General features: G+C 38.2%; 1 protein-coding gene across 1 annotated transcript; it reads right to left on the reverse strand.

The window, feature by feature from the left end:
- Positions 1–2430: 2430 nt before the first annotated feature.
- On the reverse strand, positions 2431–26362 carry LOC140165984 (CCR4-NOT transcription complex subunit 11-like). Its single transcript, XM_072189344.1, has 11 exons — positions 26196–26362; positions 21048–21153; positions 19863–19997; positions 19027–19137; positions 17882–18051; positions 16048–16180; positions 14925–15131; positions 12832–12981; positions 10262–10366; positions 4923–4973; positions 2431–4048 (listed from the first exon to the last, which is right to left on the reverse strand). Exons 1-11 carry the CDS (start codon positions 26231–26233, stop codon positions 3905–3907), a joined length of 1350 nt encoding a protein of 449 aa, XP_072045445.1. The 5' UTR covers positions 26234–26362; the 3' UTR covers positions 2431–3904.
- Positions 26363–26597: the final 235 nt, after the last annotated feature.

A 26597-nucleotide genomic window follows, 5' to 3' on the forward strand; every position in this document is an offset into this window, starting at 1 on the left:
ATTTTTGTGCACCCCAATGTGTAATAGTTCCAATGCAAAAAGATTCGTCCTTGTCTCTCTTCAGCTGAATAACACCATATGGGTGGGCCCCTTTGGGGCTACTGTCTGAGCCCCCGTACAGGCCAAAATTGCTGTCATTGCTATAGGCATGATAAGTATCCTCCTGGGAGTGATATCCAACAAGTTTTGTCCATGTCTCTCTTGAGCTGAATAAATGTATTTTTTGGCCCCCTATTTTGTGACCCCCAGGCTGCCCATACAGGCTGTGACCCGCAGCAATATGGAATATTGAATCTTGGGCCTATACTAACATAACCAGGCTATCAAACCTTTTGTCTCTTCTCAGCTGAATAAATCGTCTGGGCTCCTAGTCTACTATGGAACGTCTATTAATTTTGAATAGCATCATACATTAGATAAATAGGCCTATCAGTATTGATTTATTCTATTCAGCAATATCTAAATAAACTTCTCACAGCTAATAGTCCGTTGGCTTAGTGGTAACACGCTGAGTGTTATAAAAGGGAGGTCCCGGGTTCGATTCCCAGCTCTGCCTATTTTTTTCAAGGCTGAGAAATAAAAATGCAATTTCTGAACTGCAAACTTATTTGGCGCGTGATCTGAGCTGGTCCTTTTCTGGTGGCTGTGTCTGTTACAGGCACACTCCCTCTGGAATCCAAACCAGGTTCCTGCCCATTACACATCCCTTAAAGGGGCATTTCGTGATCCACAGCCTCATCCCCCACTTTTTTCAAAAAAAGTTGAGATTTTTATACCACTGGAAACCTTTGGCTACATAATGTTTATGTACTAAAAATTTCTTGCAGATTAATTCGTTTAGCAAAAATATCGTCAAATTTGAATTTCGTTCTGGTATACCAGAACGAAATTATACACAGTGGCCTGTGGAGCAGTGTAATACACATAATCATGCATAACTCGCAAACACAAAATCGGAATCAACTGAAATTTTGGGAATAAGCTTTTTTTGTGAATATCTACTGAAAAATGTCATAAAAAGAGATGCTAGGATCACGAAATCCTCCTTTAAGGGAACTGGAATGAGCGTTTCGACAGCATTTTTTGTGGGACATGAGAGCACATCAGACCTATCGAATTGCATTCTGAATACGAATAATGTCTTTCTGATATCAAATAATTTTCATTTTATGAAATTCACGATATAATACAAATTTTATGACAAATTATTACAATTTGATATTTTTCACATTTTGGAGATATAACAGTCCTCGAAGTAAATTTTATAAATTTAATGATATAGTCTTAAAGTGTATGTAGCTGGGAGGAAAAGCCGACGATCAATTGAAAATTTTGACCTTTCATATTGAAGATATGGATTTTTCCCCAAAAGACCTAATTTTTTTGGGTGTTTTGGGAAAAAAAATCCATATCTTCAATATGAAAAGGTCAAAATTTTCAATTGATCATCGGCTTTTCATCCCACCTACATACACTTTAGGTAGAAATCATCAGATTTATAAAGTTTACTTCGATATAAATATCAATTTTTAATGATTTGCCATAAAATGTGTATTACATTGCGAATTTCAAAAAATCAAAATTATTTGATATCAGAAGGCCATTCTTCGTATTCAGAATGCAATCGATATGTCTGATGTGCTCTAATGTCCCACAATAAATACTGTCCAAACGCTCATACCCCTTCCCTTAAGGGATGAAATAAAAACTTGATTGGCGGTTGACCGCAGGTTCTGTCCAGTTTCCGCTGTTTATAGAAACTGGATGGAACTGGAAGGAACCGGCAGTCAACTGTTGGCCGAGTTTTGATTTCATCCCTAAAGTGGCCTGGTAGGTATATCATATGAATGGGATAATAGTCATGCGCGTATTTTGGGGGGCTTTGGGCCAGCCCCGGTCAAAGTAGGGGCGGCAAAATCGAAGGGCGGCGGAAGAAGAAGGGCGTCAAAAACAGGGCGGCAAAAAGCGAATGGGCGGCAAAACGTATTAGCAAAGAAAAAAGGGCGCAAAAAATTGAAAAAGTATAAAAAAATTTGAAAAAAGGTTGCTTTTGGGACGCTAGCGTTTAAAATCCTTTTTTTTTTTTTTTTTTTGCTCTTCACTTTTCAAACGACCGTGAAAAAATTGGGTCAACCTTTTCGGGCTGTTAAGGAAGGGGCGGCAAAAAGTGTTTCTTCTTCAGCCCCCCGGGTTGGGGCGGCCACGGTGCGCCACTGATAGTGACAGATGATTTATGAATATAATCATGTTATTATGATACATACTGAAAGGAAAGAGGAAGATCATCAGCATATGTTTAGGAATTTGTCAACAAAGCTTCCCAGCGATATTGGTCTTTATATTTTTCTAGCCACATGTCTTTCATTTGGAAAAGGTACATTTGTACCTTATTTGGGAATGCTTAACAAAATAAAGTAACATACTCTCTGAAGTACAAAAGTTAACTTCTCTACATTGTTCATATTTTATTGAATGCTGTTCCCACCTCTTGATACAGTGTTTAGGTCTCAGATTGAATCTGGAAAATTCATGGAGCTAGTACCAAAAAATAATAATAATAAAAAAAAAATCAACTTTTTATACATAATTGCAATGGTATCACAACAATGAAATCTTGGAGACAAGCAAGATTCATGTGACAACATTTAAACCATTGACTGTACACAGTACAAAACATAATTGTCAAGGGCCAATTAAATCTATGAGTCCTCGACTCCTGGTCCACAATTGTGACACTTGGTAAGACTTCTGACTTACAAATCAACAACATGTAATGTCATGGATTGATGGTGAAGCCAGCACTGAGACCCTCTTGCTGACTTTGGTTACACAACTATTACAGGCCATGGGTAGTGCATCGGTGGGCCAGCAGTGATTTTCACTGGCTATTGGCCTGCCTTGTTTCGTACGCTGTATGTGGGTACAAGGATTACCAAGTTCCTGTTTCAGTGAGCTCATTAATTAATGATGTAATAAATATAAGTCAATAAGTCAGTGACCAATTTTGATTTGATTTGTTTGGGTTTGACAACCTTAGATAGCCTAAGAAAGCTCTGTTGGGGTCCATTTGAACAGTCAACAACAGAACAGTCAGTGGTCAGTGTTTAACACTCTACTCTTTGCTAAACTGACTGTGAGTTACAGTAACAGGCATGATTCGTCAATAAACGGGACTGACGGTCCCCTTCATAGAACAGAATTCTCTCATGTTATATATACTAATATCCAACTCCATCTTGGGGAAGGCAGAATTCTGGATTTAATCTGCATGAACTGGTAAAACAAAATATTTTGGACCAAATAATAATTTTGGTAGGAGATACTGAACGAACCAAATTTCTGAATGTTACATCAGCAGAATTGAAATATTTCTTCATTAAATTTCTTGAAAAAGGATTATTTAGCAAAATCCATGTCCTGATTTAGAGGAATGGCTCAATGTGACACTGTCCTGTCATGTGCTGGTAAGCATGACACTCTCCTGTCATGTAATGGTCATGTAATTATAATATAACAGCCTTGGTCTGACACATGACATGTTGCAGACCTTTGTGTAGCATCCACATGCCTATTTCCAACTGCACATATTGGATCATTGGATCATAACCAAGACCTACACCCCAACACGTAAGTCTGATGATAACATCTACACCATTTGATCAGTGATCTGTGTGTGTGTTTATCCAAGTCGCATATCACCCAGCATTATTGCATAAATATCTCTGAAATTCAAAGGATTCGACCTGCGACAAGGATTTTCACAAACAGATGTACACAAGAATGACACAATTTCTTTTGTACAGACAGACTATATGGATACCAGGATACCTGACAAAATAAGTTGCATTGTCAAAAGGTTTCCACGCAGCTGTAGAATTGTCCACATGGTTCCAACATGCAGTTATTATTTCTTATGGCTCTGTTGTGTTGGTTGTGTTTGTTGCTGTTGTTGTTCACTATCTAATGTCTTTAAGAGTCTGAATAGACCTGCCGCCTCTCGGATATGGCTGAACTCGATACAGAATGCTTGCATCTCGATGAATAAATCCTGCAGAGAAAGAAGAGAGCATCCATCAATAAATATTGTCATCTACAGATTTTGATTTGATTTGATTTGTTCGGGTTTTGACAACCCTGGATAACCCAAGAAAGCCTCTATTGAAGCTTATTTCCATTGGGGTCCATTTGAACACCGGGACGGGTTGGGAACAGTCAGGGGTTAACACCCTACTCTTTTCGAAACTGGCTGCGAGATACATGTACAGATATGGCTCTCTGTACACGGGACCGACGGCTTAACGTCCCCTCAGAAGGACGGAGTACTTTCATGATTCATTTACCCAATTCTAAATGAACCATGGGGAGAGCGGAAGTCTGAATTTAATCTCCAGAAGTTGCCAATTAATTTCAGACTAGATTCATTATGTCACAGGGAGTGTGAATTTCAAATGGGGTTACCTGAATGGGCGACTGTACTGGAAATCTACACCCCGTGTGTGGGAGTATAGAGGGTGTATGGATTTCAACTGGAATAGCCCACTTTTTGCCCTTGAACATGGATGAAGCAAACCATTCAATATAAAGTCTACACCTACAAGGCTTTATCCATTTTTAAGGGCAAAAAGTAAATATGCAGTGTTTCCTGCATGTACTTTTGGCCCTTGAACATGGATGAAGCAACCTCTTCAATATAAAGTCCACACCTACAAGGCTTTATCCATGTTCAAGGGCCAAACGCACATATGAGGTTTTTTCCCGCCCAGTGACGATAAGTAGAATCATATCAGAAGTTTACATCGTCGTTGGTCGGGAAAAACCTGAACATGTTTAAAACAAAACTGCCAACAGGTTATATAGGAGGTTTTGCTTTAAACATGTTCAGTGGCCAATGACGACATATAACAGACAGATATGGAACCTACCTTAACATTGATGATTTTATTCCTGATCAAAGACTGCAAGAACACACACACCTGTAATTACAAAGGAGAAAAAAATCTGTAACATTAGTCAAGTGCATTATGTGCAAATGAGGGGTCCAGATGAAAAACACAATGTATATAAACCAAGAAATTAGCACTTCATTGCACTTCGGAAAATTGAGAGCCGGAAATGTCTTATGCTAATTGTAAAATATCTGTTACTTGCTCAAGTAAAAACTTGATATGTGTATCGATGATTTGCTCAAACCCGTTACACTTTAGTGGATGGGGCTCTTCATGTTTGCATGTTTCAAAAGCGCTCAATAGTAAGCACATATGCTAACTATCAAGTTTTTACAGTATCTAGTTAAAAATATGACACTTGCATGTAAAAACTCATCTAACTAAATCTTAATTGTGACATGATCTGCTCCATGGGGGCCAAAGGAGGCATTTTTGAAAATTGAGTTACTATAATTATCACCATATTATACAAACATCAGGCTATTATATACTGAAAACACCAAAGGTCTAGCCTACTTGGTTCTACACAGGCTTCCTGTGAGTGTGCGTCATTGCGTCCAGACGCGTATTTTATACATTTGGACGCAAGTTCACATGGCTAATCAAGTATTTTGCGTCCATGTCACATGCATGTGGACGCAGACAAAACTTTGAAGTTTAATCATTAATTGATGATAAAAATAAGAAATTTTTATTTTAATTTTATATTTTTAAGATAATAAGCCCCAAAATTTTTGACCCACCTGCTAAGAATTGAAGTAAATTCTGCAATATTCGTAAATACATTGCAACGTCAGGAAATCGTGCACTTTTTGAATGCTTTCCGTAACAATCGCTGTTTGATGGGGAAGCCCCGATTGATTTGTTTACAAGCAAGCATGCTGGACTGACGACGTGCCGCCAACGTGCGGTTAATGTTTATTTAATTATTTATCACAGCCTGACAATATTCTGTTTTTAATGTTTTAAGTTTATTTTCTCATAAATATAATCTACGTTTCCTTTATTAGTATTTGTTACGATGAATAAAAGCACTTTTAAAGACAAAATCCAAATGATAACCTTTTTTTGTATTATTTGTGGCAGCGCGTGTTTTAGCTTTATAGCATCAACAACACGTTAATTTTAAAAAAGGAATGCGGAAGTAAAAGTACGAAAATTTGCTAAAGATTGACAGACTTTGCGCCTTTTTTTACAGCTGTTTCTGACCACGTTTCGGACCCAAACTGACACAGAAATGAGAAAAATCATCATAGCGAATGGAGATGGAATATCACGGCGAAAATGCACTTTTATTTTTTTTAACAATCAACATTTGATGAGGTGTAGACCCGGGGTACGTGTGTATCGTGAATTTCAGATGGACGCACAAAAATCTGTCTGGACGCAAGTTTTTTCAACCTTCTCAGCAAATTTGCATCACTACGGACGCACGTTTTTAAAACCTTAACAGGAACCCTGGTTCTACAGTTATGAAGTTTCGTGATGTGTATTTTCTTATGTATTTTATTGTTTTTTATTCCATATTTTTGCTTTGATTTCAATTTCAAATTTGCCGCCTTTGGCCCCCATGGACCAGATCGTGTCACAATTGATATATACATGTATATACTTTGCAAAGTATTAAAACTATCTGGGATAGGGCTGACAGACAACACACACCGTCATCATCCCTATATCTTCGTGTTAAAAATTGCCGTGATAGTACGATGAATCCTCACGTTTTTCAATAGCTACGCATGGTGATTTTATTCGAGATAGGCCGAGCGACTTAGGCTAAGCATACAATTTGAGATTTTGAGAGCCTGCCACACTGTTTCTATTCTATGTTTTTACGATTTTCGCATGATCAGTATATGGCTGGCCGTAACCGCCATAACGATGGAGCTGCTACGCTGTAGCTTACTTTTTCGCTCATGGAGCTAAATTGACCAATCATGTTAGATCTTTTCATTACGCGGAGCCAGTGGACGCATCCTCGTTCCAGAGAGAGAAAACTCTTGCCAAAATTAATGTTTACTATGGGGATTTTAAATGAATCGATTGTAAATAAACCACGACCAGTTGTACAGGATCAATACCATTGTTTGATTAGTGTATAGTCAATGTTACCTTGCATGCATGTGTCATGTGTGTGGCGTGTTTGTTTGTTTGTTTGTTTGTCTACTGTGTCAGGCCAGGATCACTGACACCCACGGTACTGATACTGAGTGTCATACTATCACGGTGATCATATTGTTGAATGTTGTTGACTTTAAAATAATCATGATGCAGTCATGTCTACAGTAGAATTCACCACGACCTTTGAAGGACTTAAACCCCATTTAAAGCTATTAAACCAAGATAACACTCAATGAAAACAGCTCAACTATGTTACATCAGATCTTCTCTGGTTAAATACACACTGCACTTGTGTCTGTTTTACCTGTGCAATGAGCAATGAGCTGGTATTATAGTTTCAGTTGGGTGAACGATTATAAAGCTTAACGCAAGGTAACAATACTGTGGGCTTTTGTTTACGAAATGAGACAATAGTCTGCTTATTGTTAACCAGCGTTCTTGAAAATGAGAAGCTTAATGACTTAACACGGTTTAGAAATAATTTCTTCATATTTTTTGGTGTTATCTGTCGTTTACATATCCTTCCTAAAACACTAAAGTACCAATATTTCTAAACACCTAAATTAGCTAAAAATTTTGGAATTGTTACAAAACTATATTTTCTACAGTTTCAGAGAATACTTTAAATATTGGCGGTTATTTTTACACAGTGACGCAACTAGGCAATGGCCTATACTTCTAACATACACTATTTGTAGAGGTCACGCGTCATTGGTGAGCGCACTGAGTATTGTGTATAGGAAAACGGACAGTAACTACAGTATGTATGGCCTACTACTAGTATATAAAGTAAATTCGAACTGGTTTGCAGTTTGCTGAAGGTCGAATTCCGCAGGGACACAGCGCAAGTTATACAAATTAGCTCCCGGCAATACACTGCAGATCGCAGAACTGTGTGCATAGTTTACCACCACTCTGCCTAGCTATATAGTTATGTACAATACTGTATGAGTTTCTTATGAGTGCATGTCCATCTTAATAATAAGTCAGTTCGTACTTTTCATAAACTACTTTTTGAATCATAACTTTCGTGACCGAGGATATCTTGCAACTACGTGACGCTTCGTCTGGCAAATTCTTAATGAATAAATTCGCTTCACGTAATGAGTAAGTCAGTACTTAATTGGTCAGTTTTACCTCCGAGTAATGAAAAACTCTAACATGATCATGATTGGTCAATTTGGCTCCACGGAGCAAAAAGTCAGCTACGTAGCAGCTCCACGCCAGACGGTCGCGCCTACAATATCAGTATCCCATATGATATTTCTATTGCAAGAAAATTTTATTTGTTGTCAGGTTTTATCTTAAATACACTAACTGGAAATTAAATACACTAATTAGTGAGGACCGGTATTTTGCTGTGGATATGTTTAACTGCAATTTGCGGGTAAAAAATTTGAAATCCTGGGTAAAAATTGTGATCATATTCAACTCTTTAGGAATGTATGTAAAATCCAGCTGCAATACAATGTACATTATTGACACACTATCACTCTCTTTATCTACGCCAATAATAGAATATCGATTTCAATCGAATTGAATACAAACTCAGTTTTGAGTTTGTAGTTGACTACTAAGCGACCTAAGCGATCGATTGCTAGCCAATCAGATAGAACTCCTGTTCAGTAAAGGTAGAACTCCTTTTCTTGCGTTCGGTGAAATACCACTCGCCCGTCGCTCACCAACGGAGTATTAAATTTATATTTATCGTATAGGACGTCGACACTGTGCAACAGTGAGTAACAGGAATTAACTCAATCTGGCAACTGGACCAGCTGCCCTATAATTAAATACAGAGATAAAAAGAATTGATTGCGTCTGATGTCACTGTCAATTACGATCCTTGATTGGTTTACACAGGTTAATAGCACGTAAAAGGAAGACTGATCGGAGAAAAGGAATAGCAGCAACTGGCGAAAAATTACGTACTTTTACAAGGTAAAAAGCAGCTTTTCTAGGCATTGTTGATATGGTGCCTTCGTCAGGGTTGTAGCTACGCTGGGCGGCCCTGCCCGGCACTCTTAATTTCCACCCGGCACTCAAGTTAATTTTGAGCCCAAATACCCGGCACTCCAGTCTCAAATGTTTCAAAATCGATGAACAATCAGTATAAAAATTAGCAATTCTTATCAAATTTTTTTACCATTTCATATAAATTTTACCCGGCACTAAAATTTGCCTAGCTATAACTTTGGCCTTCATGAAAGAAAGTTTCCTACTATAAAGACCTAACTTTTGAGATGGTTTGCATGTTTGAAGGTACAAAATTAATAATAAGGCGCCCGGTTATACCGCCACGTTCAGCAAGTCATCATTGTGACACTTGTAAACAAACCGTGCTCGAGTTTGATTGACAAATGACGTCAGATGCGATAAATTCTTTTTATCTCTGTCTTTAATTATAGTTCACTATTTTGTGAGCTAAATCGAGTACTGCAAAGGAGAGGACCGAAAATGGATGGATGAGTTACCCATTTACCCTCTCCAATTCTTGAAAGATGTTGGCAACATATGAGCTGGTGTGTTATTTTGTACATGTATGTAGGGGTGAGTTGACTTCTGATGTCATTGTCTGGCAGTATGCACATGCAGCATAACAATTTCCATTGTTTTTGCCTGGCAGTATGTGCGCGCAGCATATTTTGTTCAGGGCCCGTGCTTTTAAACTTCCCCCACATCACAAGGCTGTTGAACAGTGTAATGGTTGTATGCAGTTCACTCAAGCATATTGATAAACCAGTCATTTGCCTTTTGTTGATAAACATTGAGTACATTGAGAATACATGTATACCGTATTTTCTCGAATAGTCGACCCCCCTCAAATAAACGCCCCCACCACTTTTTTCAACCAAGATGTTTCAAAATGCCGATATTTCCATGATATCTTGTGTAGTAAGCTTACCAAGTTCAACACATGGTCGATAATAGCGTCGATGATCGGCGAAAATCTGGTCGGAAACACAGAAGTGAACCAGAAGTCAGTGTTTCTAGTTCATAGTTTGTCATTTCAGTGTGAGTTTTAAGCTTACCTAATGAAATTAACAGGAATCATTGTTCTAAAAATGACCTCTAATAAACGCCACCGGTTTGGAAAATGCAATGCCCCCGGGAGCGTTTATTCGAGGAAATACGGTATAAATAAACAACTTAAACTCTTCAGTCTATTCCATAGACACCTGTTAAGTCTGACTTACCAATCTGACTAGTCTGTTCTGCATGTATTTGTCTTTGATGGTTTCACATGTTGAGATACAGTTGGATATATACAAATGCACAAATTCTTGCGGTAATTCTACAGCCTGTGAATTCACAAAAATAAGAATAGATTTTTGAAGGACATTTTACTTGTTCACTAATATATTAAGCATCACTAATTATTCAATCACATGATATTAATTTTGCTTCAAAAGATTCCTCATTAATACCAATTTCAAAATCAATTTCATGATTAACATGTTTCATATCCATTTCATTTGATTTCATTACTATATCAGCGCTAAAAAAATCTTGTACATACAGTTTCAACTTGCCTTTGGGTTCTAGGGCACCTAATGGGGATTAGGTCTTAATCACAAAAATAGCACAATTCTGAAATAGCACAATTCTGAAATAGCACAATTCTAGTGGCTGCCCCTTCTATTTGACCATGGTGCAAATTTCCTAATCTTGGAAGTCCAGTGACTGCCCCTTTATAGTGACCATGCACCTTAGAGAGGGTAGGTCATGGATATTATGATAATAACTTTATAAGAACTAATCTGGGCTCAGAACCTGACCTATAGACCTTTTTCCTGTGACGTCACTTAATCGATATTGGGGTTTCAGATGTAAACAAACAACATGTGCGTTTCCCACGTGCCCACGATGTGAAAACACCAAACACTGCATATTTTCTCCTCAGTTTTGTCATCTCTCACACCAGCTTCCACAAAATAATTGTTTAAACAGGAACTATATACTGTTTACCTTTGTTTCAGCTTGTTTTGATACTACAAAATACAAAAGATTCAGAAATACTGTGATATAATTTGAAAATCAATCTTTGTTTTGTTGTACAATTTTGTTTACTTTTTATGGCCTGACAAACTAAACGCATACTGCGAGCTGGCAATCTCGTGCCGGACGCCTAGTATCACGTAAAGTGGATCATGTGCACCAGCGCGGTATTTGCGTTTGGGTGTGGATGGTTCAAATGCTGGACCCAATATTGATTGATTGGTGATGTCTGGGAAAAAGGTCTATACTTTGCTAAACCTGTAAGTAAAGTAGGTAATGGGGATACGCATTCTGCACAAGAACAAATAAACAGAGTGGGGAACGATTGCTCGCTACAAGAGGAAACTGAATTTAATAAGAAAGAATGAACAGTTTACCAACCCAAAGTGTTACAATTAAACATGACAACAAATAAACACAAATCCCGACCGGCACACAACCAAACTTGAAAAAAAAAGCAAGGGAATGTGCCGGCATGGGAATAGAACCCACGACCTTCCGATCTCTAGACGGACGCCTTATCCACTGATGGCAAGACTCATAACATTGTGGAATGATATACAATGATGTGCATGCATTTGGGTGCAGAGTGTAACTTGGGACTTTATTGATGTGTGCAGTAACAAAAACTGAATCATTTTTGCCCACTGAACATAGTATGAATAGGAATTACAAAACCCAATTAGCCATACTGGATAGGACCCTTTTACTATGGCCTCCAAAATCAGCTATCAACCGACAACCATGCTGTGTATATAAAGGTCCTATCTAATATAGGACTAGAACTCTAGGAACTAAGGCCAAAAAATAAATTGTTTGGTTGCCCTTCCAAGACCATCATTAAGAGGGTCGGTAGGGCAATCCATTTTTTTTAATGGACTCTTCCTCCACTTTTCACTTTTACTCCATTTTGAAAAGGCTATAGTATTGACAAATGCTTGATCATTTTACCGTAAAAAAAAAATGTGCATTTTGGACTGAATTTAAATGGAAATACTTCTTGTTTTTAATCAAATATGCATTTCATAAATAAAATGAGTGAATAACAAATATAAAATGTCCTTCATGCTGTCCAAATTTAAGGTTTCTTCTAAAAAAAGTAATTAAAAAAAAAAAAAAAAAAAAACCTGACTCAAGATTTCATAAATAAAATGAGTGAATAACAAATATAAAATGTCCTTCATACTGTCCAAATTTATGGTTTCTTATAAAAAAGTGACCAAAAAAACCCCCAAAATAAACCCCGACCCAAGATTTCCAATTTTTGGGTCGGTCTCTAAGGGAAACCAAACATTTTTTTTTGCCTAAAGAGAATATCCGACACAAATGCCCCACCAACTTACTGTTGTTACTGAAGTATTATTATAATACGCTAAAGTGTATGGCTTCTTGCAATTTAAAAACACACATTTTTGATAAACTTTGGGAAGGCTGGGTAAACATTGTCACGTAAGCCTTGTATAACCCTTTTCATATATTTCATGTTAATACAATTTCTTTTCCTGCCCTGTAATAATTATCTATGCCTTTAGAAATAATTTCTTCATTGTATACCATTAAATATTCATTGTTGTTTGTGCTATATTATTTTTTTTCTCTAAAAAAAATCCGGTAAATTTTATACTTGTATAGCATTGGTAATGTAAGATGTGTTGTGGGAGCTGGTGGATCCATTTTGTATGTTTTTTCTTTCCCACCACCAGCTCCAAGTACAGGGAATAAAATTTACGGAAAAAAACCCAAAACAAAAAAAAACAAAAAAACTTACTGTTGTTAACCTGTTGACTACCTCCATTGAATGTAGAGACATCTCCATGTTGACTAAGACTGAGAAATATTCTGTGATTTGATTGGATTGCATTAAGCGTAATAATACCTCTATGGCTACGATGGGATTATTCTCAACCAAACCTGGAAGCTGTACAGAAAACAAAGAATGTAATTTATTAAAGTTAAAGTACCTCAATCATAATAGAATGGTAAAGTACAATGATTCACATAGCAATCAGCACAATATTGGACAAACCTCTTTTTTTAAATCTTTCGACTGAAACATTGTAGGTTGAGGTGCTATGATCAAGTGAATACCAATTCAATTCATCTTCGTTTCCATAATCAACAAATAGACAAAATACATACCAAATACATTGCCACAAAGAAGCTTCAGATTAATACTAAAACCACTTGGTCACAGTCATAGGCCTAATCAAACTTGAGGTCATTGGACTTTCTATGAAAAACAACCCGAAACCAGCTCTTGAAGATGGAGTGACATAAGTAGTGGCATCTTTGAAAACTCAAGGTTTATCAACAAAGTTTGTTATGGATGACCCTGTTTACAATTCCGGGTCATCAACGCTAACACAAACACAACTATTACGTCTGAACACAAATCTGTGTGAACGACACGGTCAAGCGTTGGGTATGGCTTGTGCAACAGATTGATATTTAAATTGCGAAGACCACACAAAGACCAAATCAAATGTGCTGCAGACGACAAACATCTGCATTTTTCTTTTTTTTTACTGTCACATTGTGAAGTGCCAAATAGTGGAAGTGTTAGTTCAATACTTTTAGAAAATATTTCTCTGTGATGACTCATGTTGATTTTGGCTAAATATGTTGTATTTTAACTCAAAAGGTTACATGATTCTGTTTGATTCATTGTGCACCAATTTGACCCCCTAATTTACTGAATCCATACTGCGGTTTTCCGATCTTTATTTGTAAAGGTCTATACCCTAATCATGATGCACCAATGGCAAAGACAGTTAGTGCTAGCCACCTATTTGCTCCTGGACAGGCAAAATTAATGCTAAAGCGACGTGCTAAATTCTAAAAACAAAGCTTCAACAAGTTTTGTGAACCAAAACAAGACCAAACAAACAAATCAAGCATATAGCGATAGGTATTAAACTGACTGAACCCGAAGAAAGGGCAGAGGTCTGGTTTTTACTTTCAAGGTCAAATTTTGGACAGGCAGTTTTGGTGAAAATGATGGGCACTTGTCAGACCCTAGTTAAAGCCCAGGGTCTTAGCTAGCCACCTGTCTGGCCGTCATTTTAGACGGCCAGTTTGCTCCTGGGACTGGCAAAATTAATGCCTTTGACAGATGCTATATTATAAATTGTATGTTTTGAGAAGCTAATTGCCCTTTTTAGTAGACCCAATTTGTAGAACAAGGCCATATAAGCACATATTTGAACTCTCTGAACCCCCAATGGGCTATAGATGTCTGATAAATGTTTTAAAGGTCAAATTAGGACAGGCAATTTTATTCAAATGACGGGCAACCCTCAATTTCTAGCTAAGACCCTGCTAAGATCCTAGTTAGTGGTTATGGCATAGATCTTGCAAAGCAGAGGTCACAGGTGTCATTCAAAAGCAGGATGCTTTCAAGTTTTCTCCTTTATGTTATGGAAGTAAAACTGTTGAAACTTTTAAAACAATATAAATGTGCCCATTGCCTTTCCTACAGAAGCAAACCTGCTTAAACTTTACAATATAAATGTGTCCATTGCCATCCTTAACCCTAACTGAACACAAGTTTTTTTTGCTATTGGAAGGGAAAGAAGAAACGAAAAAGGAGAGAAGATGAACAAAGAAGTCACTTGGCACCCCGGATTCGAACCTCGGACCCCTTGCATGCCACGCAGATCACCGACCTGTAGCCCCACGGGTGACGCTGGCCCGGCTAGCGATTCCCTGGGTATATATGACCTAGGCTGATTGCATCATCACATGATGTGCAATGCATGCACGAGCAGTGGTTTTAAATAATAGTCAGATTTAGTGAGACCTGGTTCAGTTAGGGCTAAAATACCATACCCTTTCTTCATACTTTGTGATTACCGTACGTACCTTTGCCGGCGTGAGACCTATATGATACACTAGCTTGGGGTCTTTCTCTAGTTCTGACAGTAACTGTTGCTGCTGTTGGAGTGCCAAAGTTTCTTTAAATGCTTTAGCCATAAGCTTCTTCGCCTCCATTCCTGCACTGTTGCTAACACACATAGTCGTATCAAATGCAACATTATGATCAGCCTCTATGGGGTTCATCCACACAAGCTGCAATGGTAAAAAAAAATTGTACAATATAAAGTACAACCATGAGAGCTCCTTGATGATTTGCTCAGCATTACTGATCCTAATACAATGGAAATTTGTTTATGCAAATAAAAGTTAACACAACATTGTTCAGCATGCATGCGGCATGACTCGAAGTTGCCTGAATCTTTCAAGGCCTAATATTGTGGTGCAAGTTTTTTTATGCACAATCTTTTACGTTGCCTGCCTTGCGTAGTTAATCAACAACTGAAGGATTGATCATAGATTCAGAGCTGTCAGAATTTGAGAGCACACGCTTTGATCCAACTGATTTGACTACCACTATTCTATATCTGTAACTTCCCGTAAGTGTCATTGAAAAGGGGGTGGTAGATGGAATTCCAGTCATTAAAAAAACACCAAAAAAGGGTGTTTAGTTGTTCAATTTTGTTTTAGATTTTGCATGAAAACAAAGGGGAGGAGTAAATTTGATGATAAATCATTGCAAAGAAGGTCATTGAAAAATTAAGTAATACACATGGTTATCCACTTTTGTGTTGAGTCGGGGGAGTGGGCAGGAAACAGGGCTGGAAAATTAGTGAGGGCCCGCAAAAGATACATCTGGCGGGCCCAAAGGGCCCACAAAAAATTTACCATTTTTCTCACTTTTTCATGGGGTTCATAGGTTAAAACCAATGGCTCAAATTCGGGCCCACAAAAGTTTGTGAGGGCCCTCAATCATTTAAGATCTAGGGCCCAAATGGCCCTGAGAAATTCTGGCTTATTTCGAGGCCTGACTGGAAATGTACCTGCTGTGGTATAAAAGTCAAAGTGGGATTTAAAATGTAATGTGTCTGTCTTTACTAAATTAACATTCTGTTACATTCCACATTCTCCCTTGCGAAGTACAATTTTGTGAATAAAAAAATAGCTATACCTCATCTTCGCATATGTGTAATGGCGGCGGTAATCTGATGAATTCTGGTCTGAAGTTGGCATCCATGGGTGGTCTTGAGCCACATAACATACTCTCCATCACTTGAGATGAGATGTTCATATCAAATGATGACCTGCATATAAATGGATAAATGGGTCGTACAATCATTAGCATGCGCGTATTTTTGTTGGGGGGGCTTTGGGGGCACCAGCTCCCGGGTAAAAGTAGGGGGCAGCCAAAGCGAAGGGGCAGCGGAAGAAGAAGGGGCGGCAAAAAGTATTAGTAAAGAAAAAAAAGGGCAGAAAAATGTTGATAAGTATCAAAATCGTGAAAAAATTGTACTATACATCAAAATGTGTTGCTTTTAGGGCGCTAGCGTTGAATTGGTTCAACCTTTTCGGGCTGTTGAGGAAGGGGTGGCAAAATTGAATTTCCTTCAGACCCCCGGGGTAGGAGCGGCCACGGTACGCCACTGATTAGCCATGAGGAATTGCATTAAATCAAGTTCTGTAAAGTTTCGACTATTTATCTGTCAGCACCGTACAGTCCAACCTCTTTTATCTAGCCATGATGGGACCAAGCATTGGCCAGATAAATGGCCTTAATTTCGAGGGCTGTTGTCAAGTAGAATTTTCATTGTCGACAATCGGCAAGTTGTTGACAAAGCAATACATCAATTAAGTCAAAATATTAAGTTTTATTTACATCAAAATATTACTGTCAACTACACGTAATCAAATCGGTAACTTACCATTACAAAAGGAAGTCTATTAATCCACTGTGACCATATCATTGTCATACTGTGCTCAATTATTACTTTTTTATACCTAGTTATTTCATGGTAAATTATGGTGATCTTAAGCTTTTTAAACTTTTTAATGATAAGTTGTTGTCGATAATTAATCCATGCTTGCCGACAATCGGGAAAATTGCTTTGTCAACAATATTGTCAACAACAGCCTTGTCGACAACAGCCCTACTAATTTCTCGCACAGGGGGTGTATTTCAAATGGAGTCACCCATTCAGGTAACCCCATTTGAAAATCACACTCCCTGTGTGTCAGATCACGGTCATGTCTTCCATAGGGGATGTAAGGATTTCAAGTGGAATAGTTCATTATGCACAATTTTGGTTCTCATATTAAACTGAAAACCAGCATAAAACTACAAAGATGAAAAGCACGGTAATTCAACCAAGAATACAGCATGGAACCACAGACCATGTGATCTATGATGGAATCCGGTGGATGAATTGCATACTTCCCCACTTTCACTATGGTTGGAAAATTTGAACCAAAATGAACCTATGCAGCAGCACTCACTCCCCCACCCATTGAATTGTACATGAAAATGGTCATTTTGAATTGCTCTCATGGAGTGAAAAGCCAATTTGTATTCAAATAATTTGATTTAAAATTGATTTCTGGGCAGATGAATGTCACATTGTGTCTACATGTACATGTATACACAATTTGTGTGTGTAAGAAACCACATTTTGATAGAATAATCATGGCATGATTTTGGAAAAGAATTCCAACTTCTTTCACACAAACCACTGGACGCTCTGCCTGACTTAACCAAGGTTTGCTCAATGCTGAGATACAAGATATAGAACCACATTTCAGGGAGGCCACCAAGGCCATTGCCTGCCCTTTCTCAGTTTTGGCCTTGGTGTCCCAGATCTTGATCAACTGATCAAGGCATTCTTCATCACTCATGGCCTTGTGCCCTTCTTTGTCTTTGCCCAATGGCCCTGAAAATGGGTGCCCCCAAAAATTAACATTCAAAGCCCGCTCTGGATGGAATGCAACCATCCTCATCACATCACACTTACGTTGCATCCGGATCAGGGTCTCCCATCACACATGTCAACCCAGCTTTACTCAACACCGGTAACTCAGACTGTCGCTCTGCAAGCGCTACTTGGAGACCGCTCACATCAATTGGGGGCGCATTTGGTCCAGGATCCATGGCGACAATCTGACGAGGTACTTTCTTAAATGCCTGTGAAGAGATATGCCAAGGATAAAGTTTTAGTGCGAAGAATATTGGGGTATTTACAGTGGTAGTAAAGGTAAAAGTTGATTATTACACCCATAGAGGAAAGAGATAAACAGAGAAAGTACCACCAGTCAAAGTCCCCGTGTATTGTATGCTACCAGTTCTCGCATATTCATGAGGGCCGATTGTTCGATCGTGCTGTGTCAAACAATCACGCCAGCGCTGCGTGCCTTCGCATACGCGATAGAGCATTGCGTGCTTTCGCGATTATGCGATAGACCATGAAAATACGTGGTAATTGCGTAGCAGTCTCGCCTGTCGCATTTCATGGAACAATCGGCCCTCATTATCGGATGAGGCGGAGACTTTGACTGGTGGTACGCGCTCTGTAGTCCTGTGATTACACCTCATAAATTTTCATGAACTATTTGTGTCATTTCATTGGCCAATTCCTACCACAAATGCTATTTCCCTAAAACCTCATCCCCAAAGTCACAGTAAAGTGTAATAAAACAAATATACCACTATCTTCCCTCAGTATTGGCTATGGGCCAATCACCCTTCGGGTTCGGGGTGATAGGCCCATAGCCAGTGACCTCTGGAAAATAGTGTGCCCTACTTCTCCTCTAACCATGTAGTATTTAATTTGTATACCATCGTGTCTAGCACATAATTTGCATACATATGGAATTCACCATACTTGCATGGGTACAAATTATGTAGGCTCTTAAATTTCTGCATTGTGTATTTTGATATGATGTACTTTTAAGTGCATCTGAAAAATACAACTGAACTTCAAAAATTATTTGAAGTTCAGACTTTGTATTTTTTTAATTAGAGATTACTTGCAGGTTTACCATGATGTGCGCTGAATTTGATGAATCAATGTATTCCAGAGAGTTTATACTGCATGAAACCACATGAAGAAGCTGTCTAAACACACAGTTTTGCATTTATTCTTAGGGTATGCTTTCTTACCTCTCTTGGAGGATTGGAGGAGGACACCAGCTGTGATAAGAAGTACTTCTCTGATTTGCCAATAGGTGGAACTAATCCTACAATGCTGGATTTCTCTTCCTCTGTCCCTGCCTGTAAAAAATGGGGGAGGAGAAAAAACAAACAAAATAAAGGATAAGAATAACATTCTTTTTCTGATGCCAAGATTTTTTCCACCCTGATCCTGACAGTGGCGTACTATGGCCGCTCCTACTCGGGGGCTGCAGAAAAGGTAAATTTAGCTGCCCTCTTCATCAAAGCCCGAAAAGGTTGATTTTTTTTCCGATGGTTTGAAAAAGAGAAAAGCAAAAAAAAAAAGAATTTTAGGCGCTAGCGACCTATAAAGCAAAAAACAAATTTTATAGTTCCATTTGTTTCTAAATTTTTAAAACCTTTTCCATAATTTTTCTGCCCTTTTTCTTTAATAATTCTTTTAAAGAATCATCTGTTACATTCCAAAAGCCATTGCCAACCATGATAGTGGGTGACAAGCGTATGCCGTGAGACAGACCAGCTACAGTACTGCTGATAAATTGTTTGAGTTCACTGCACTGGTACGGTACTTACATAAACCAACTGTACTGTTGTATAAATTTCTGTAAAGCATTTTAAATTTTTGTTGACCTGAACAATAATCCTGACCTGAACCTGAAGAAAGCAACCCTGACCTGTAAAAACAATGGTTAAAACTTTCCCGGAACCGTCCCAAAGGCCCACTGATTTTGGAATATTTGTAACTCCCGACCACTTCCGGTTTGAATCCATCCATGGAATTTCATATTTTGGATTGCCCTGCGGGGCTTTTCTAATTCACTTACCAGTAAGTGAGAGAAGACAGGTGCAAATGGATTGTTACCGATTGGTTCACTGCGATACATCTCCCAGATGAAGAATAGTGCTCCAAGTCTTTGAGGAGGTGATGGAAGTAAGTCTATGTTGTTTAGAAGAAGAACCTGTTTATGTGGGTGGAAATTGCAAAACATCAGAATAATACTAATTTAAGATTGTAACCACATGTTTATTTTATCTCACAATAAGGCTAAAAAATTAAGATAATTGACTTGCCCTTTCTAGGTGCCAACACCCGAGTCTGTCGGTCGATAATTTTTTTGCAATTTCTGCAAGAAATTTTCTGGAGCTCAACATCTTCAGGCGAGTATTTATCAAAAATACTCTGGAAAGTGCACTTCAAATCGATGCAGGAAATGTTACTGAACACAATTTCTGTCCCACATTTCCCTGTTAAAAGTTACAAAGTAACACATACACAGCTGACAGGGTCTATATAATTATGCTGCCGAAATTAACTAAACAAACACAGAAAACGAGTCAGAATTTGTGAGTAATTGACAATTTTATAACTTAAATAAAACACATATTTTGCTTGTAAACCAAAATATGACACTTAACCCCCCCAAAGAAACCAAGTGACTGTGTTTTTTAAGATTTTTGGGTCAGTTGATAAGGGCAAGTCAACTTGTTTTTTTTGTAAGCCTAAGGTTCTTCGGCAAAACATTCTTATTGCAAGTTTTGAGTTAAATTTCTCCTGCAGTTTGGATTTTAGAACTACAAGGCAAAAATTGTGTCACAATGACAGTGTCCCGTAGAACAGTACACAACTTCCATGGTGCTACAAGTCCCAAGTATAGGCCTACTTGGTTGTCCGAAATAAGGAAAATATGGAGGTTGTCCCGGGGACAACTAAAGCATAAATTCTGCTTGTCCTCAAAACATTTTAGTTGTCCCCAAAATGTGTCATATTTAAGAGGTAAAATATAGTGGTTGTCCAGAGGATAAGTACATTGTACATTTGTACATATCTCAATATGGTTGTCCCCAGTGATTTTTGGACAAGAGGACATGAGGATAAGTGCTTACATGTTGTATATTGAACACTGGCTTGCACAGTTTTTAAGGACCATCCGTGTACATCCTTATTGGATCAGATTGTGTCGCATGTTTTGGGATTTCATTTAAATCCACAAAATGTCCTCTATACTTACTAAAGATGTGCCAATTTTGAAGTGTTCCTGTTTGTTGAAGCTTTGGTGGAAATTCTGAGCAAGCATCTCAAATGAATGACTGTTGACTGTCTCTTCTGAAAGCAAGCTGCAAAATAATTAGATGAAATCAATCAAATGTCATCTAAGAACAAACTTACTGATCAGATTGTCTATGTGACAATTTTGCAATTCAATTGTAAGCAATTGGAGTTCACAATACAAGGAAATAAGCCTACCATATATATTCAAATTTACAAGTGCACCTACAGAATGCTTTAAAACCTCCGTCCAAGCACCCCTTTGCAATATGTGTAAAACACGTAACTTAGACTGCCAATGTCAAATAAAATTATCATCTAAATCAGAGGTTTTCAATTATATTTACTCATGGACCATGAAGGGCCAAATTTAATTTAAAGATTTATGTTTGAGGAAAAATAAACTTCTTGTGCTATGTAAGTGTGTACGGTATTAAGCCAGGGATTTTCAGGTGGGCTCATGGTACCACCGAGATTACATTACCGGGCAGGAAATACCCTGCCCGGTCCCCAAATTCCAAAAAAAATTTAATGCTTTTGATATCATTAATAGAGTATGACATGAAAACAAATTATCAATTTTCATAATAAAAACACAAAACATCGTGCGATTTTTTAAAAAATTTTTAGGTCAACCATGAATGATCCTAGCATTTAGGTCTAGGTCCAGGGACACTACAAAACTGAAAAAATATAATTTTTTTTTCTCAATTACCCACCCAAAAAATGCGCCGGGTACCCGGGCACAAAATTACCCGAAATCACACCCTTAAGGGGGTACTACACCCCTGGCCAATTTTGTGCCTATTTTTGCATTTTTCTCAAAAATTATAGCGCATAGGTGACAAGTAAGATATGTATATTTTAAAGGGGCAAGGACTACAATTACTGCACGGAAAATTCAGCAACTCAAGGCAAGTAGTTATTGATTTATTGATCAAATATTGGTTTCCCTCATTTTTGACTGTAACTCCACAACTGTTGTCTGTGCTGAAATAAAATTCCCAGTGCAGTAGTTGTAGTGCCTTGCCTCTATAATCTATATATCCTACTTGTCACGCAATGCTTTATAATTTTTGAGAAAAATGCAAAAAATAGGCACAAAATTGGGCAGGTGTAGTACTCTTAACCGGGGTACATAAGTTGGTTCTCATGATCGAGATATCGTATACGTCCTCTCATAGCGTGTATCGGGACGTGTTCATCGTTATCATAATCCCGTGACCTGTCCATGTACCTTTTTTGTCCTTTATTTTTTATTTATTTTTCCTTCTTTCTGTATTATCATTTCCACTTGTCTCTGGCTCGCAAGTTGCGTGGCTCTGCGCCGTTCTGCGCGCATTGGCGTAGTCGCGATTACGCTCACATACGCCTGCCAGCTGCAGTGACTCGCAGGCTGGCAACTGATTTTCATAACAAAAAACCTGTTTTTACCCATATTTTCACTGTTTTTGCAGCCAATTCTTGACCGATTTGGCGACATTTGGATCGAAACTTCTTCTTCTTCTTCTTCTTCCATGGTTGTGCAGTCCTCATTACACGCACCACCAATGGATACAATGACAACGTATGGAAAAATATATTTTTGTAAACAATTTGAGCTCAGTATGAAATTGATATTTTGTACAATTTGTACAGCTATCGAATCTACCCTATCACAAGCAAACGTACCTCACGGTACCTGTATGTAAAAAGTGCCCTTAAATACTGGACATCGCCAATATATTTATGACAAACTTGTGTCCAGAACACGAAAAGTGTCCAGACCTCACGCTTGCTCTCTCGGCTACAACAATGGCGTAATCCATGTATTCCAGCGGTTCAAGCGTAGCTATGAATAATTAAGCAGATGACGTATTTACCAACTCTGATGATGCGTAATGACCTGACCTTGTCAGACCGATGAGTTACATAGGTTTGATCCACCAGTCACTTTACTGCTTACGCACGGTCATTTTATTCCGTCATGTTTATTGTTTCGAGATCGGGGCCAAGGAACTTAGGCTACACAACGTGCACAGCTCTGACAATTTCCCACAATGCCTTGCGCATTTCCAGAAGAAGGCCTGGCGATTTCCCACATTTCCGGTAAAATTGTAAACAACGCCTGACGTTTGAGAGGGAAAATGGAGATACCGAAGTCGCATTTTACATCAAACAGCTGCAAGAGTAAAACGTTCTGAAGGATCGGTAATGATTAACAGCTGGTCTGGTGTATTTGAAGTTCATATTGAAGTTTGTAAGTTTGTGACTTCATATGTTATGTGCAATAGATATTACAGGAAGCTTAAATTGGCACGCTTTCCTGCAATATGTCTGTCGCTTACGAAAGTTATTTGGAGTTCAGGGCACGTCACACCGAGTGTGACGGGACCGCGCTGGGCATAAGTCCTCATATGGATGAGTATCAAACGCACTGCGAGGGTGGTCATGCGTGGTACAAGCATGACATAAACAAAACAAATTGTGCGCAAAATAAACAGGTGTGAGTAAAAACTGGTAGCAAGATGATTACTGCCAGCAGGCCCTCAACGCAGTCTTGAAGGCGTTGAGGGAACAGGATGCAGCTGGGTCTGTTGACAGGCTGTTCCAGTCACGGATGGTGCGTGGAAAGTATGAGTTTAAGTAAGCTGTCAAACTACACCGCGGATATTGAAAGCGGGAACCATGGCCTCTGGTGATTGAAGCTAGTGTAGTCCTGCCAGCAAGACTTCAGTCTTTATCATTTAACATAATGACTACTGACTAGGTACGACGAGTTACAGTTACTGGAACTAGAAGCTAGTGGAGTCATGTACTGGGACCACCTGATGTCAATGAGGTCAAACCGTATGCGATACATCATCTCCAGTCTGCTTTGGAGACGTCTGGTAGCCAAGGTGGGCCATTGGAGATCTTGAACCATGGCTGACACACTGCTGGAGCGATCATAGTCACCTGACAAACCTAGCACAACTTCTCGACTCTGGACCTGCTCAATCTTTCTGATGTTGCGTTGAGTATGAGGGTCCCAGGATGTGGCATAGCCTTTTACATAAACCACATACATGGCCATGCGTTTTAACCTCGCCGACTTTTCGTCACACACTAATTTTTGACATTCGCGACACTCTTTCACCTTCAAATGCCCATATTTTCAAACCATACCCTCCAGCATGATAAAAGTATACATTTTCTGAAAGGAAATTGAACAAGGAATCCAACAAGAGCCTCAGAAACACTGTCAGATGTAAGGTTCTAATGCTACCTTTATGTGAATGAGACAAAACATCAACTGACATTGGTACAGGGGTAAAATGTCACTAATATTTCTGTGTTACCCCTGCATCTTATTTTATGTCATTTTCTAATAGATCAGAGTAAGGACTTTCCTGCAATATCTAAATGTATGGGGGTTATCACTTTTGTAAAATGATACAACCCTTCAAAAAGTGACCTAAATAGGATTAATTTATCTTATTGTCTTGGAGAACATTGGCCTATCATATACCCTATGGCAGCTAACTATTTTAACTTTGTACAAAATAAAAGTGTAGATAATAATGTCAGCTTTCTTTTGATACCAAATTTATTGATAAGCACTCATTTTAAAGGAAAATGGCAACACATTTGCACACCGACTGCGAGGCTCCCAAAATAAAAACTCCGTTTACAGTTTTGTGCAGAGTGCCCCGCTACCTCCACCACCCCTGCCTTGGCCAATTGGATTGAGTCCCATTCTATAGATGTTCAAGATATCATATTGATACCTTTCCATAATTAATAATTGGTGTTTTAGCTGACATTTGATACCAAATTTACTATCAAATCTTTTTTATTCCAATGATACATTAAAAAACTAATGACCACAGTGAAAAATGTGACGCCATTCACCCATTTTAGATGTCGAGTTCAAAGCACTTGCCCCTATCATTAGCTCAAGGCAGTTTATTGTTTCAACTATTTTACAGAATAAAAGTTCAGATAACAATGTCAGCTTTCTTTTGATACCAAATTTATTGATATACACTAATTTTTAAAGAAAATTTCAAACTTTTTGCACTGCGAGGCACCAAAAATGAACTTTCCCATTGCATTTGTACATAGTGAGCCGCTGCCACATGAGCCGCTGCCGCCACCACCCCTGACTTGGGTCATTGGATTGAATGCCATTCTGCTTCTGTTCAAGATACCTTCATGTAACTTTCCATAGTTCTTCATTAATATATTAGCTTTCATTTGGTACCAAATTTATTGCCATAGCTTCTTTACTTTCAAAGATATACTTAAAAAACAAAACGATCATGGTGAAAAGTGTGACACCACCACCCTTTTTGGGTGTTCAGATTAAAACGCATGGCCACATACACACTTTGTCACATACATACATACAACATTAGCCTATTTATACTAAGATTACTTAATTTTATAATTTTATATTTAATATTCTATTACCCCCACGACCCATTATTCAAAATCGCGCACTGTGATTTGTTGAAACGCGTCACGTGACAGACCATTAATTAGCGATAAAGTGTCAAGGGCAACGAACTTTATGTTCTTACATCATCACAGCGCACAGCAGAGCGCACAGCACACCTGCTAAATGTAGGGGAGAATGGAATGTCAGGTGTGTGTTATTATACATGTGCATACCTGCTTATAGGGGAGAATGGAATGTTAGGTTGTGTTATTGTATGCGCATACCTGCTTATAGGGGAGAATGGAATGTTAGGTTGTGTTATTGGAATGTGCATACGCTTTGGCTACGCGTATGTGCTCCACCTTGAGGTAAACAACTTGAAATATTTGGGCAAAAATTTGATATCTTCTCTTTAAATCACACTATTTTGTGGTAATAGAATAGAAATAAAGGGTGCAGCATTATGCTTTACACGTAAATAATGTGTCCTCGGCAGTAAAAGCGTTTAAATAATGAGTTCGGCTGCGCCTCACCCATTATTTAAACGATTTTACTGCCTCGGACACATTATTTTCGTGTAAAGGATCATGCATTACCCTTTATTTCTTAATTAAAATAAAACATCGTTGAACAACACCATTTTGTTCAATTACTTTTCACTCTAGACTAGGTATACCTCAAACCCCTAATAATCTAGAATGAACTTACTTCAGCAATGAAACCAAATCCTTTGGTGCAAGTCCCATCTTCGTTGTACTATTTGGCTTGACTGTATAAAATAATCAAAGACTTCTAAGTAAGCTTAAGCTTTCATTCAGGTCACATCAATTTTCATGCATCGACGCTTTCCGTGTGTGTGCTTATAAATCAGAATAAATCCTGCTATGAATAATTCATTACACTGACGTCACATACTAAAATGCGCGATAACTTGATTTTAGAAGAGTATAAAAATGGCGAGTTAACAATATATTTATAAATATAAATAAAACTTTTTTCACAATTCTAACAGAAAAGAAAGTGGAATATTTCTGTAAATAAATACTAAAAAAGATTACAAATAAAAAAAGGCTTTTAGCCAGATTAGCTTAATCCTGTTAAATAGCACAA

The sequence above is a fragment of the Amphiura filiformis genome, chromosome 12 (assembly GCF_039555335.1).
Source record: "Amphiura filiformis chromosome 12, Afil_fr2py, whole genome shotgun sequence".
Lineage (NCBI taxonomy): Eukaryota > Metazoa > Echinodermata > Ophiuroidea > Amphilepidida > Amphiuridae > Amphiura > Amphiura filiformis.